This window comes from Cetorhinus maximus, unplaced genomic scaffold (assembly GCF_964194155.1).
Source record: "Cetorhinus maximus unplaced genomic scaffold, sCetMax3.hap1.1 HAP1_SCAFFOLD_1492, whole genome shotgun sequence".
Taxonomy (NCBI): domain Eukaryota; kingdom Metazoa; phylum Chordata; class Chondrichthyes; order Lamniformes; family Cetorhinidae; genus Cetorhinus; species Cetorhinus maximus.
Window position 1 is genome coordinate 62501 of NW_027597433.1, and position 15000 is coordinate 77500.

The following is a 15000-nucleotide window of genomic DNA, read 5'->3' on the forward strand; positions in this document are numbered from 1 at the left end:
CTGGAGGAGGTTAAAGAGATAGGGAGGGTTGTAGGGGCTTGAGGGGGCTACAGAGATAGGGAGGGGTGTAGGGGCTGGAAGAGGTTACAGAGATAGGGAGGGGTGTAGGGGCTGGAGGAGGTTACAGAGATAGGGAGGGGTGTAGGGGCTGGAGGAGGTTACAGAGATAGGGAGGGGTGTAGGGGCTGGAGGAGGTTACAGAGATAGGGAGGGTTGTAGGGGCTGGAGGAGGTTACAGAGATAGGGAGGGGTGTAGGGGCTGGAGGAGGTAACAGAGATAGGGAGGGTTGTAGGGGCTGGAGGAGGTTACAGAGATAGGGAGGGGTGTAGGGGCTGGAGGAGGTTACAGAGATAGGGAGGGGTGTAGGGGCTGGAGGAGGTTACAGAGATAGGGAGGGGTGTAGTGGCTGGAGGAGGTTACAGAGATAGGGAGGGGTGTAGGGGCTGGAGGAGGTTACAGAGATAGGGAGGGGTGTAGAGGCTGGAGGAGGTAACAGAGATAGGGAGGGTTGTAGGGGCTTGAGGGGGCTACAGAGATAGGGAGGGGTGTAGGGGCTGGAAGAGGTTACAGAGATAGGGAGGGGTGTAGGGGCTGGAGGAGGTTACAGAGATAGGGAGGGGTGTAGGGGCTGGAGGAGGTTACAGAGATAGGGAGGGGTGTAGGGGCTGGAGGAGGTTACAGAGATAGGGAGGGGTGTAGGGGCTGGAGGAGGTTACAGAGATAGGGAATTGATGAGTCATTTGAAAACAACAATGTTGACATTGACAATCGAGGCAGACAAGGGGTTCTTGTGTAGAGGGACCTTTACTCTGTATCTAACCCCGTGCTGTACCTGTCCTGGGAGTGTTTGATGGGGATGGTGTAGATGGAGCTTTACTCTGTATCTAACCCCGTGCTGTACCTGTCCTGGGAGTGTTTAATGGGGACAGTGTAGAGGGAGCTTTACTCTGTATCTAACCCCGTGCTGTACCTGTCCTGGGAGTGTTTGATGGGGACAGTGTAGAGGGAGCTTTACTCTGTATCTAACCCCGTGCTGTACCTGTCCTGGGAGTGTTTGATGGGGTCGATTTAGAGGTAGCTTTACTCTGTATCGAAATCCGTGATGTACCTGTCCGGGGAGTGTTTCATGAGGATGGTGTAGAGGGAGCTTTACTCTGTATCTAACCCGATGTTGTACCTGTCCTGGGATTGTTTGATGGGGACGGTGTAGAGGGGGATTTACTCAGTATTTAACCCCATGGTCTACATGTCCTTGGAGTGCTTGATGAGGTTGGGGTAGAGGGAGCTTTACTCTGTATCCACACCTTGCTGTACCTGTCTTGGGAGTGTTTGATGGGGACAGTATAGATGGAGCTTTACTCTATATCTAACTCTGTGCTTTACATGTCCTGGGAGTGTTTCATGGGGATGGTGTAGAGGGAGCTTTACTCTGTATCTAAATCCGTGATGTACCTGTCCTGGGAGTGTTTGATGGCGCTGGTGTAGAAGGAGCTTTACTCTCTATCTAACACTGTGCTTTACCTGTCCTGGGAGTGTATCATGGGGACGGTGTAGATGGAGCTTTACTCTGTATTTAAACCCATGCTGTACCTGTCCTGGGAGTGTTTGATGGGGATGGTGTAGAGGGAGCTTTACTCTGTATTTAACCCCGTGCTGTACCTGTCCTGGGAGTGTTTGATGGTGACAGTGTAGAGGGAGCTTTACTCTGTATTTAACCCCGTGCAGTACCTTTCCTGGGAGTATTTGATGGGGACGGTGTAGAGGGAGAATTACTCTGTATCGAAACCTATGCTGTCCCTGTCCTGGGAGTGTTTGATGCGGACGGTGTAGAGGGAGCTTTACTCTGTATCTAACTCCGTGCTGTACCTGTCTTGGCAGTGTTTGATGGGGACTGTGTAGAGGGAGCTTTACTCTGTATCTAACCCCATGCTGTACCTGTCTTGGGAGTGTTTGATGGGGACGGTGTAGAGGGAGCTTTACTCTGTATTTAACCCCATGATGTACCTGTCCTGGGAGTGTTTGATGGGGATGGTGTAGAGGGAGCTTTACTCTGTATTTAACCCCGTGCTGTACCTGTCCTGGGAGTGTTTGATGGTGACAGTGTAGAGGGAGCTTTACTCTGTATTTAACCCCGTGCAGTACCTTTCCTGGGAGTATTTGATGGGGACGGTGTAGAGGGAGAATTACTCTGTATCGAAACCTATGCTGTCCCTGTCCTGGGAGTGTTTGATGCGGACGGTGTAGAGGGAGCTTTAGTCTGTATCTAACTCCGTGCTGTACCTGTCTTGGCAGTGTTTGATGGGGACTGTGTAGAGGGAGCTTTACTCTGTATCTAACCCCATGCAGTACCTGGCCTGGGAGTGTTTGATGGGGAACATGTAGAATGAGCTTTACTCTTTGTCTAACCCCGTGCTGTACCTGTCCTGGGAGTGTTTGTTGGGTACGGTGTAGAGGGAGCTTTACTCTGCATCTAGCCCCATGCTATACCTGTCCTGCGAGTGTTTGATGGGGACGGTGTAGAGGGAGCTTTACTCTGCATCTAACCCCGTGCTGTACCTGTCCTGGGAGTGTTTGATGGGGACGGTGTAGAGGGAGCTTTACTCCGTATTTAACCCCGTGCAGTACCTGTCCTGGGAGTGTTTGATGGGGACGGTGTAGAGGTAGCTTTACTCTGTATCTAACCCCGTGCTGTACCTGTCCTGGGAGTGTTTGATGGGGACGGTGTAGAGGGAGCTTTACTCTGTATCTAACCCCGTGCTGTACCTGTCCTGGGAGTGTTTGATGGGGACGGTGTAGAGGGAGCTTTACTCTGTATCTAACCCCGTGCTGTACCTGTCCTGGGAGTGTTTCATGGGGACTGTGTAGAGGGAGCTTTACTCTGTATCTAACCCCGTGCTGTCCCTGTCCTGGGAGTGTTTGGTGGGGTGGGATTAGAGGGTCTTTACTCTGTATCTAACCCGGTGCTGTACCTGTCCTGGGAGTGTTTGATGCGGATGGTGTGGAGGGAGCATTTCTTTGTATCTAACCCCGTGCTGTACCTGTCCTGGGAGTGTTTGATGAGGACAGTGTGGAAGGAGCTTTACTCTGTATCTAACCCCGTGCTGTACCTGTCCTGGGAGTGTTTGATGTGGGCGTTGTGATTGGAGATTTACTCTGTATCTAACCCCGGGCTGTACCTGTCCTGGGAGTGTTTCATGGGGACTGTGTAGAGGGAGCTTTACTCTGTATCTAACCCCGTGCTGTCCCTGTCCTGGGAGTGTTTGGTGGGGTGGGATTAGAGGGTCTTTACTCTGTATCTAACCCTGTGCTGTACCTGTCCTGGGAGTGTTTGATGGGGAAAGTGTAGAGGGACCTTTAGTCTTTATCTAACCCCATGCTTTACCTGTCCTTGGAGTGTTTGATGAGGACAGTGTATTGGGATCTTTACTCTGTATCTAACCCCGTGCTGTCCCTGTCCTGGGAGTGTTTGATGTGGGCGGTGTTATTGGAGATTTACTCTGTATATAACCCCGGGCTGTACCTGTCCTGGGAGTGTTTCATGGGGACTGTGTAGAGGGAGCTTTACTCTGTATCTAACTCCGTGCTGTCCCTGTCCTGGGAGTGTTTGGTGGGGTCGAATTAGAGGGTCTTCACTCCGTATCCAAACCCGTGCTGTACCTGTCCTGGGAGTGTTTGATGGCAACGGTGTAGAGGGAACTTTACTCTGTATCTAACCTCGTGCTGTACCTGTCCTGGGAGTGTTTGATGGGGTCCGTGCAGAGGGAGTTTTACTCTGTATCTACCCCCGTGCTGTACCTGTCCTGGGAGTGTTTGATGGGGACAGTTTAGAGGGAGCTTTACTCTGCATCAAAGCCCGTGCTGTAACTGTCCTGGGAGTGTTTGATGGCGACGGTGTAGAGGGAAATTTACTCTGTATCTAACCCTGTGCTGTACCTGCTCTGGGATTGTTTGATGGGGACGGTGTAGAGGGAGTTTTACTCTGTATCTACCCCCGTGCTGACCCTGTCTTGGGATTGTTTGGTGGGGTCGATTTAGAGAGTCTTTTCTCTGTATCCAACCCCGTGCTGTTCCTGTCCTGGGAGTGTTTGATGGGGACCGTGTAGAGGGAACTTTACGCTGTATCCAACCCCGTGCTGTTCCTGTCCTGGGAGTGTTTGATGGGGACCGTGTAGAGGGAGCTTTACTCTATATCTAACCCCGTGCTGTATCTGTCCTGGGTGTGTTTGATGGGGACTGTGTAGAAGGAGCTTTACTCTATATCTAACCCCGTGCTGTACCTGTCCTGGGAGTGTTTGACGGGGACAGTGTAGATGGAGCATTACTCTGTATCTAACCACGGGCTGTACCTTTCCTGGGAGTGTTTGATGTGGACTGTGTAGAGGGAGATTTACTCTGTATCTACCCCCGTGCTGTCCCTGTCCTGGGAGTGTTTGATGGGGACGGTGTAGAGGGAGCTTTAATCTGTATCTAACCCTGTGCTGTACACATCCTGGGAGAATTTGATGGGGACAGCGTAGAGGGAGATTTACTCTCTATCTAACCCTGTGCTGTCCCTGTCCTGGGAGTGTTTAATGGGGACAGTGTAGAGGGAGCTTTACTCTGTATCTAACCCTGTGATGTACCTGTCCTGTGAGTGTTTGATGGGGATGGTGTAAAGGGATCTTTACTCTGTATCGAACCCCATGCTCTCCCTATCCTGGGAGTGTTTGGTGGGGTCGATTTAGAGGGTCTTTACTCTGTATCCAACCCCGTGCTGTACCTGTCCTGAGAGTGTTTGATGGGGACGGTGTAGAGAGAGCTTTACTCTGTATCTAACCCCGTGCTGTGCCGGTCCTGGGAGTGTTTGATGGGGACGGTGTAGAGGGAGCTTTACTCGGTATCTAACCCCGTGCTGTACCTGTCCTGGGAATGTTTGATGGGGACGGTGTAGAGGGAGCTTTACTCTGTATCTAACCCCATTCTGTACCTGTCCTGGGAGAGTTTCATGTGGACAGTGCAGAGGGAGCTTTACTATGTATCTAACCCCGTGCTGTACCTGTCCTGGGAGTGCTTGATGGGGACGGTGTTGAGGGAGCTTTACTCTCTATCCATCCCCGTGCTGTAAATGTCCTGGGAGTGTTTGATGGGGACGGTGAAGATGGAGCTTTTCTCTGTATCTAACCCGATCCTGTACCTTTCCTGGGAGTGTTTCATGGGGACGGTGTTGAGGGTGCTTTACTCTGTATCTAACACCATGCTGTTCCTGTCCTGGACTGTATAATGTAGACGTTGTAGAGGGTAAATAACTCTCTATCCATCCCCGTGCTGTCCCTGTCCTGGGAGTGTTTGATGGAAACAGTGTAGAGGGAGCTTTACTCTGTATCTTACCCCGTGCTGTTCCTGTCCTGGGAGTGTTTGATGGAAACAGTGTAGAGGGAGCTTTACTCCTTTTCTAACCCCGTGCTGTTCCTGTCCTGGGTGTGTTTAAATGGGTCGATTAAGAGGGAGCTTTACTCTGTATCTAACCCCGTGCTGTACCTGTGTTGGGAGTGTTTGATGGGGACAGTGTAGAGGGAGGTTTACTCTGTTTCTAACCCCGTGCTGTACCTGTCCTGGGAGTGTTTGATGGGGACGGTGTAGAGGGAGCTTTACTCTGTATCTAACCCTGTGCTGTACCTGTCCTGGGAGTGTTTGATGGGGACCGTGTAGAGGGAGCTTTACTCTGTATCTAACCCTGTGATGTACCTGTCCTGTGAGTGTTTGATGGGGATGGTGTAAAGGGATCTTTACTCTGTATCGAACCCCATGCTCTCCCTATCCTGGGAGTGTTTGGTGGGGTCGATTTAGAGGGTCTTTACTCTGTATCCAACCCCGTGCTGTACCTGTCCTGAGAGTGTTTGATGGGGACGGTGTAGAGAGAGCTTTACTCTGTATCTAACCCCGTGCTGTGCCGGTCCTGGGAGTGTTTGATGGGGACGGTGTAGAGGGAGATTTACTCAGTATCTAACCCCGTGCTGTACCTGTCCTGGGAATGTTTGATGGGGACGGTGTAGAGGGAGCTTTACTCTGTATCTAACCCCGTTCTGTACCTGTCCTGGGAGAGTTTCATGTGGACAGTGCAGAGGGAGCTTTACTATGTATCTAACCCCGTGCTGTACCTGTCCTGGGAGTGCTTGATGGGGACGGTGTTGAGGGAGCTTTACTCTCTATCCATCCCCGTGCTGTAAATGTCCTGGGAGTGTTTGATGGGGACGGTGAAGATGGAGCTTTTCTCTGTATCTAACCCGATCCTGTACCTTTCCTGGGAGTGTTTCATTGGGACGGTGTTGAGGGTGCTTTACTCTGTATCTAACACCATGCTGTTCCTGTCCTGGACTGTATAATGTAGACGTTGTAGAGGGTAAATAACTCTCTATCCATCCCCGTGCTGTCCCTGTCCTGGGAGTGTTTGATGGAAACAGTGTAGAGGGAGCTTTACTCTGTATCTTACCCCGTGCTGTTCCTGTCCTGGGAGTGTTTGATGGAAACAGTGTAGAGGGAGCTTTACTCCTTTTCTAACCCCGTGCTGTTCCTGTCCTGGGTGTGTTTAAATGGGTCGATTAAGAGGGAGCTTTACTCTGTATCTAACCCCGTGCTGTACCTGTGTTGGGAGTGTTTGATGGGGACAGTGTAGAGGGAGGTTTACTCTGTTTCTAACCCCGTGCTGTACCTGTCCTGGGAGTGTTTGATGGGGACGGTGTAGAGGGAGATTTACTCTCTATCGAACCTGTGCTGTACCTTTCCTGGGTTTGTTTGATGGTGAGAGTGTAGAGGAGATTTACTCTGTATCTAACCCCGTGTTGTACACGTCTTGGGAGTGTTTGATGGGGACCGTGTAGAGGGAACTTTACTCTGTATCTAAACCCGTGCTATACCTGTCCTGGGTGTGTTTGATGGGGACAGTGTAGAGGGAGCTTTACTCTGTATCTAACCACGGGCTGTACCTGTCCTGGGAGTGTTTGATGGGGACGGTGTAGATGGAGCTTTACTCTGTTCCTTACCCCGTGCTGTTCCTGTCCTGGGAGTGTTTGATGGGGATAGTGTAAAGTGAGCTTTACTCTGTATCTAACCCCGTGCTTTACCTGTCCTGGGAGTGTTTGATGGGGACGGTGTATAGGGAGCTTTACTCTGTTCCTTACCCCGTGCTGTTCCTGTCCTGGGAGTGTTTGATGGGAACGGTGTAGATGGAGCTTTACTCTGTATCTAACCCGGTGCTGTGCCTGTCCTCGGAGTGTTTGATGGGGACGGTGTATTGGGAGCTTTACTCTGTATCTCACCACTGGCTGTACATGTCTTGGGAGTGTTTGATGGGGACAGTGTAGAGGGAACTTTACTCTGTATCTAACCACGTGCTGTACCTGTCCTGGGAGTGTTTGATGGGGACAGTTTAGACGGAGATTTATCATGTATCTAACCCCGTGCTGTACCTGTCCTGAGAGTGTTTGATGGGGCGGTGTAGAGGGAGCTTTACTCGGTATCTAACCCCGTGCTGTACCTGTCCTGGGAATGTTTGATGGGGATGGTGTAGAGGGAGCTTTACTCTGTATCCAGCCCCGTTCTGTACCTGTCCTGGGAGTGTTTCATGGGGACGGTGTAGAGGGAGCTTTACTCTGTATCTAACCCCGTGCTGTACCTGTCCGTGGAGTGTTTGATGGGGACGGTGCAGAGGGAGCTTTACTCTCTATCTAACCCCGTGCTGTACCTGTCCTGGGAGTGTTTGATGGGGACGGTGTAGAGGGAGCTTTACTCTGTATCTAACCCCGTGCTGTACCCGTCCTGGGAGTGTTTGACGGGGACAGTGTAGAGCGAGATTTACTCTGTATCTAACCCCGTGCTGTACCTTTCTTTGGAGTGTTTGATGTGGTAGGTGTGATTGGAGATTTACTCCGTATCTAACCCCTTGCAGTGCCTGTCCTGGGAATGTTTGATGGGGACAGTGTAGAGGGAGATTTACTCTGTATCTAACCCCATGCTGTACCTGTCCTGGGAGTGTTTGATGGGGACGGTGTAGAGGGAGCTTTACTCTGTATCTAACCCCGTGCTGTACCTGTCCTGGGAGTGTTTGATGGGGACGGTGTAGAGGGAGCTTTACTCTGTATCTAACCCCGTGCTGTACCTGTCCTGGGAGTGTTTGATGGGGGGACGGTGTAGAGGGAGCTTTACTCTGTATCTAACCCCGTGCTGTACCTGTCCTGGGAGTGTTTGATGGGGGGACGGTGTAGAGGGAGCTTTACTCTGTATCTAACCCACTTTTTGCCTCTGGGAACGGAGCGCTGATTGCACTTATCATTCGCATGTAGGTCAGTGCGGAGATGAATATCTCGAGCGTTGCAACCTGGCTGCTTATCACCCACAGCGACCACAGCCAGGCTTCACGGCCTAGTCTGCAGAGTTTTTGAGGTCAGCCTGGGTGCTCTGACCCCATTGCAACCCGACACGTGAATGCAGTGGAGTCTGCTGGGGGAAGAATGACTCTCTGAAACGCCTGTTCCCCTCCGCGAGTTCGAGCCTCGACGTTCCTGTGGCATTCAGTGCCTGAGAACGAATTAACCCCAGGAAGTAACTCCGCGCCTCTCACTAGCTGAAGGAAGGCGAAGTGTTGCATGACTCCGAACGCCTACCTGAGTCGACACCCACCTCATTACCAAGGGCGGCCCATTAACAACAAGCCTGGGGTCTGGGCCGAATGCGTCACTGTTGTCCGGAGCTGGACTGAGTGACCGGATTAGTCCTCCCCTCAGACACATCCCCGGGAGTGAGTTAAAGACTGGAATCTAATCGAGGGGTTCGGGGTGGTTTATATATAGAATAACAGATACCCGGGAGTGAGTTACAGGCTGGAATCTAATCGAGGGGTTCGGGGGGTTTATATATAGAATAACAGATACCCGGGAGTGAGTTACAGGCTGGAATCTAATCGAGGGGTTCGGCGTGGTTTATATATAGAATAACAGATCCCCGGGAGTGAGTTACAGACTGGAATCTAATCGAGGGGTTCGGGGTGGTTTATATATAGAATAACAGATACCCGGGAGTGAGTTACAGACTGGAATCTAATCGAGGGGTTCGGGGTGGTTTATATATAGAATAACAGATACCCGGGAGTGAGTTACAGACTGGAATCTAATCGAGGGGTTCGGGGTGGTTTATATATAGAATAACAGATCCCCGGGAGTGAGTTACAGACTGGAATCTAATCGAGGGGTTCGGGGTGGTTTATATATAGAATAACAGATACCCGGGAATGAGTTACAGACTGGAATCTAATCGAGGGATACGGGGTGGTTTATATATAGAATAACAGATACCCGGGAGTGAGTTACAGACTGGAATCTAATCGAGGGGTTCAGGGTGGTTTATATATAGAATAACAGATACCCGGGAGTGAGTTACAGCCGGGAATCTAATCGAGGGGTTCGGGGTGGTTTATATATAGAATAACAGATACCCGGGAGTGAGTTACAGACTGGAATCTAATCGAGGGGTTCGGGGTGGTTTATATACAGAATAACAGATACCCGGGAGTGAGTTACAGACTGGAATCCAATCGAGGGGTTCGGGGTGGTTTATATATAGAATAACAGAAACCCGGGAGCGAGTTACAGACTGGAATCTAATCGAGGGGTTCGGGGTGGTTTATATATAGAATAACAGAAACCCGGGAGCGAGTTACAGACTGGAATCTAATCGAGGGGTTCGGGGTGGTTTATATATAGAATAACAGATACCCGAGAGTGAGTTACAGACTGGAATCCGATCGAGGGGTTCGGGGTGGTTTATATATAGAATAACAGATACCCGGGAGTGTGTTTCAGACTAGAATCTAATCGAGGGGTTCGGGGTGGTTTATATATAGAATAACAGATACCCGGGAGTGAGTTACAGACTGGAATCTAATCGAGGGGTTCGGGGTGGTTTATATATAGAATAACAGATACCCGGGAGCGAGTTACAGACTGGAATCTAATCGAGAGTGAGGGGCTCAGTCCTGATCTCTCTTCCCCTCGCGATGTAGCTCTTTTTCTCGTGTCGTTGAGATTCGGGTTATTCCTGACAAAGCTTCTCCGCTGAGTTGAGTGAGGAGGGGATTAAGAGTACTGGTCCCAACTGGTCTTGTATCCCCCTAACCTGGAACACCAATAAAAACTGGGGAATAAGGGTACTGGTCCCAACTGGTCTCGTATACCTTAAAATGTAACACCAGTACAACTGGGGGGTCAGGGTACTGGTCCAACCCCTTTTATTTTTTGCCCTTCTGGGTCTGCTCCAGCATCCCATCAGATTTAACGTTGCCAAGTGCGTCGAGGAGAGTCAGGAGCTCCCGGGGAAAGGATTGGAGTCAATGCTGGTGGACTGGACAGGCGAGCGGAGGGTGAGGTTCGATGCCTAGAGGTGGGAGGTGGTTCGGTCCGGCAGGGCGAATGCGGAGGGAAGGTATAAGGTAAAGGGGAGGCCTCTGAAGGAGGTGCAGGGTCCGAGGGGACATGGGTGCACACGGACAGAGGTCCCTGATGGTGGCAGGGTACATTGGGAGGGCAGTTAATAAAACCTATAGTATCTTCGACCTTTGCTCACAGGAGCACAAGAGTGAGGAGGTCATGTTGAAATTGTAGAAGACACTAGTTAGACCCTATCTTGGGTACTGGGTTCAGTTCTGGGCACCGCGCTTCAGGAAGGATGTGAAGGCTTTGGAGAGGGGGGTTCACAGGACTGATTCCCTGGATGAAGAACTGTACCTACGAGGATAGATTGGAGAGAGGTTGGGTCACATCACCTTGGAGTAGTGAAGGCTGAGCGGAGGCCCGATCGAGGCATTCAAGAGCCCACCCTCTGAGGGGTGCGGACAGGGTAAATAGCGAGAGAATGGCCTCCTCCTGTTCCTGTGTAACAGGCTCGAGAGGGGCTGAATGGGCCTCCTCCTGTTCCTGTGTAACAGGCCTGAGAGGGGCTGAATGGGGTCTCCTCCTGTTCCTGTGTAACAGGCTCGAGAGGGGCTGAATGGCCTCCTCCTGTTCCTGTGTAACAGGGTCGAGAGGGGCTGAATGGGGCCTCCTCCTGTACCTGTGTAACAGGCTCGAGAGGGGCTGAATGGCCTCCTGTTGGCCACACATCCCACATCTGGAAATGTGGTGGTCGGTGCTGTGGTGTAGCCGGAGGTCGAAGGAGTGGGGGAATCTCTCAGCGCTACTGTCCTGTTGACCGGTGAATGTTACTGACCCCTGAACTTTTTTTGCCTCTCTGACCCCTCGCCCTCGCTGCAGTTGTCCAGCTCCAAGCCGTATGCGTCACTGGGAGGGAGGTGTGACCAGGAGAACGAGTACTACGACGGCAACCTGAATGTCTGCTGCTCCAAGTGTCCTCCAGGTAGGAACCACCTCTGGGGTCATCTGGGGTGGAGGCCAGGAACAGCGGCCTAGTCGGCAACATAGAGGGAGCTTTACTCTGTATCTAACCCCGTGCTGTCCCTGTCCTGGGAGTGTTTGATGGGGACGGTGTAGAGGGAGCTTTACTCTGTATCTAACCCCGGGCTGTACCTGTCGTGGGAGTGTTTGATGGGGACCGTGTAGAGGGAGCTTTACTCTGTATTTAACCCCGTGCTGTACCTGTCCTGGGAGTGTTTGATGGGGACCGTGTAGAGGTAGCTTTACTCTGTATACAACCCCGTGCTGTACCAGTCCTGGGAGTGTTTGTTGTGGACGGTGTAGAGGGAGCTTTATTCTGTATCTAACCCCGTGCTGTTCCTGTCCTGGGAGTGTTTGATGGGGACAATGTAGAGGGACCTTTACTCTGTATCTAACCCCGTGCTGTACCTGTCCTGGGAGTGTTTGATGGGGACGGTGCAGAGGGAGCTTTACTCTGTATTTAACCCCGTGCTGTACCTGTCCTGGGAGTGTTTGATGGGGACAGTGTAGAGGGAGCTTTACTCTGTATCCAACCCCGTGCTGTACCAGTCCTGGGAGTGTTTGTTGTGGACGGTGTAGAGGGAGCTTTACTTTGTATCTAACCCCGTGCTGTACCTGTCCTGGGAGTGTTTGATGGGGACAGTGTAGAGGGAGCTTTACTCCGTATCTAACCCCGTGCTGTTCCTGTCCTGGGAGTGTTTGTTGTGGACAGTGTAGAGGGAGCTTTATTCTGTATCTAACCCCGTGCTGTTCCTGTCCTGGGAGTGTTTGATGGGGACAATGTAGAGGGACCTTTACTCTGTATCTAACCCCGTGCTGTACCTGTCCTGGGAGTGTTTGATGGGGACGGTGTAGAGGGAGCTTTACTCTGTATCTAACCCCGTGCTGTACCTGTCCTGGGAGTGTTTGATGGGGACGGTGTAGAGTGTTTGATGGGGACGGGTGGGTAGAGGCAGTGATGGGAGAGTTTGCCCTCGGGGAGAGTTGTGTTTTCCCTGTTTAGCGATGAGCGTCTCGAGGCTGGTTTGCTTCCCTCACTGATGGCAGGTTTGTGTGTTCTCTCTACGCAGGTCAATATGCATTGCGGCGCTGTACCAGACAGTCCGATACTCTGTGCGCCGTCTGCCGTGTGGGGGAGTTCACCGAATTCTGGAATTACGTCCGCGAGTGTCAGATATGCCCCTCCTGTGACCACCGTATGTATTGCCCCTTCCCTGATTTCCCACCTCCCCTTCCCAGTCCAGAACGGGTAGGGGTCTGCGAGGGGCTGAGACGGGTAAAGGGAATGGAAATCGGTGTCTGGAGGGAGTCCAGTGATGAGCGCAACAGACTCGAGAGGGGCTGAATGGCCTCCTTCAGAACCTGTGTAACAGACTCGAGAGGGGCTGAATGGCCTCCTCCTGTTCCTGTGCAACAGGCTCGAGAGGGGCTGAATGGGGCCTCCTCCTGTTCCTGTGCAACAGGCTCGAGAGGGGCTGAATGGGGCCTCCTCCTGTTCCTGTGTAACAGGCTCGAGAGGGGCTGAATGGGGCCTCCTCCTGTTCCTGTGTAACAGGCTCGAGAGGGGCTGAATGGGGCCTCCTCCTGTTCCTGTGTAACAGGCTCGAGAGGGGCTGAATGGGGCCTCCTCCTGATCCTGTGTAACAGGCTCGAGAGGGGCTGAATGGCCTCCTCCTGTTCCTGTGTAACAGGCTCAAGAGGGGCTGAATGGCCTCCTCCTGTTCCTGTGTAACAGGCTCGAGAGGGGCTGAATGGCCTCCTCCTGTTCCTGTGTAACAGGCTCAAGAGGGGCTGAATGGCCTCCTCCTGTTCCTGTGTAACAGGCTCAAGAGGGGCTGAATGGGGCCTCCTCCTGTTCCTGTGTAACAGGCTCGAGAGGGGCTGAATGGGGCCTCCTCCTGTTCCTGTGTAACAGGCTCGAGAGGGGCTGAATGGCCTCCTCCAGTTGAATAGCTGGGAACGCAGGGTGATGCCGCGCGGCAGGATGGAAATGCTTACATTTCAGGGCGTTTCTGGTATCGGGGTGAGGGGTGCGGATAGTGATCGGGGAGTGTAGGCCCCTCACTAATTCACTCGGTCTCGGTGTTCCTCTTCTGCAGGGAGGGGCCTGGTAGTGAGGCTAAACTGCTCGAGTCAGCGAAAAACCCAGTGTGAATGTGCACAGGGACTGCACTGCGTGGAGGGAATGCACTGCTCGGAGTGTGAAGCACACACAGTGTGTCCGCCCGGGCAAGAGGTGGCACAGCAAGGTGAGAAACTCTCAGGACATAGCACACCCCGAACCCCTCGATCCGATTCCAGTCTGTAACTCACTCCCGGGTATCTGTTATTCTGTATATAAACCACCCCGAACCCCTCGATTAGATTCCAGTCTGTACCTCACTCCCGGGTATCTGTTATTCTGTATATAAACCACCCCGAACCCCTCGATTAGATTCCAGTCTGTAACTCACTCCCGGGTATCTGTTATTCTGCATATAAACCACCCCGAATCCCACGATTAGATTCCAGACTGTAACTCACTCCCGGGTATCTGTTATTCTGTATATAAACCCCCCAAACCCCACGATTAGATTCCAGACTGTAACTCATTCCGGGTATCTGTTATTCTATATATAAACCACCCCGAACCCCTCGATCCGATTCCAGTCTGTACCTCACTCCCGGGGATCTGTTATTCTATATATAAACCACCCCGAACCCCTCGATTAGATTCCAGTCGGTAGCTCACTCCCGGGTATCTGTTATTCTATATATAAACCACCCCGAACCCCTCGATTAGATTCCAGTCTGTAACTCACTCCCGGGTATCTGTTATTCTATATATAAACCACCCCGAACCCCTCGATTAGATTCCAGTCTGTAGCTCACTCCCGGGTATCTGTTATTCTATATATAAACCACCCCGAACCCCTCGATTAGATTCCAGTCTGTAACTCACTCCCGGGTATCTGTTATTCTATATATAAACCACCCCGAACCCCTCGATCCGATTCCAGTCTGTAACTCACTCCCGAGTATCTGTTATTCTATATATAAACCAACCCGAAGCCCTCGATTAGATTCCAGTCTGTAACTCACTCCCGGGTATCTGTTATTCTATATATAAACCACCCCGAACCCCTCGATCCGATTCCAGTCTGTAACTCACTCCCGGGTATCTGTTATTCTATATATAAACCACCCCGAACCCCTCGATTAGATTCCAGTCTGTAACTCACTCCCGGGTATCTGTTATTCTATATATAAACCACCCCGAACCCCTCGATTAGATTCCAGTCTGTAACTCACTCCCGGGTATCTGTTATTCTATATATAAACCACCCCGAACCCCTCGATTAGATTCCAGTCTGTAACTCACTCCCGGGTATCTGTTATTCTATATATAAACCACCCCGAACCCCTCGATTAGATTCCAGTCGGTAGCTCACTCCCGGGTATCTGTTATTCTATATATAAACCACCCCGAACCCCTCGATTAGATTCCAGTCTGTAACTCACTCCCGGGTATCTGTTATTCTATATATAAACCACCCCGAACCCCTCGATCCGATTCCAGTCTGTAACTCACTCCCGGGT

The 15000-nt window shown here is 51.5% G+C and overlaps 1 protein-coding gene across 1 annotated transcript in view; it reads left to right on the plus strand.

Moving 5' to 3' along the window:
* Positions 1-15000, plus strand: part of LOC144676316 (tumor necrosis factor receptor superfamily member 3-like) — a 20218-nt gene that overhangs the window by 4162 nt on the left and 1056 nt on the right. The window contains exons 2-4 of the mRNA XM_078536761.1: positions 11281-11383; positions 12492-12617; positions 13521-13670. Of these exons, the coding sequence (XP_078392887.1) occupies positions 11281-11383; positions 12492-12617; positions 13521-13670 (379 nt within the window). The remainder of the gene's footprint in view (positions 1-11280; positions 11384-12491; positions 12618-13520; positions 13671-15000) is intronic.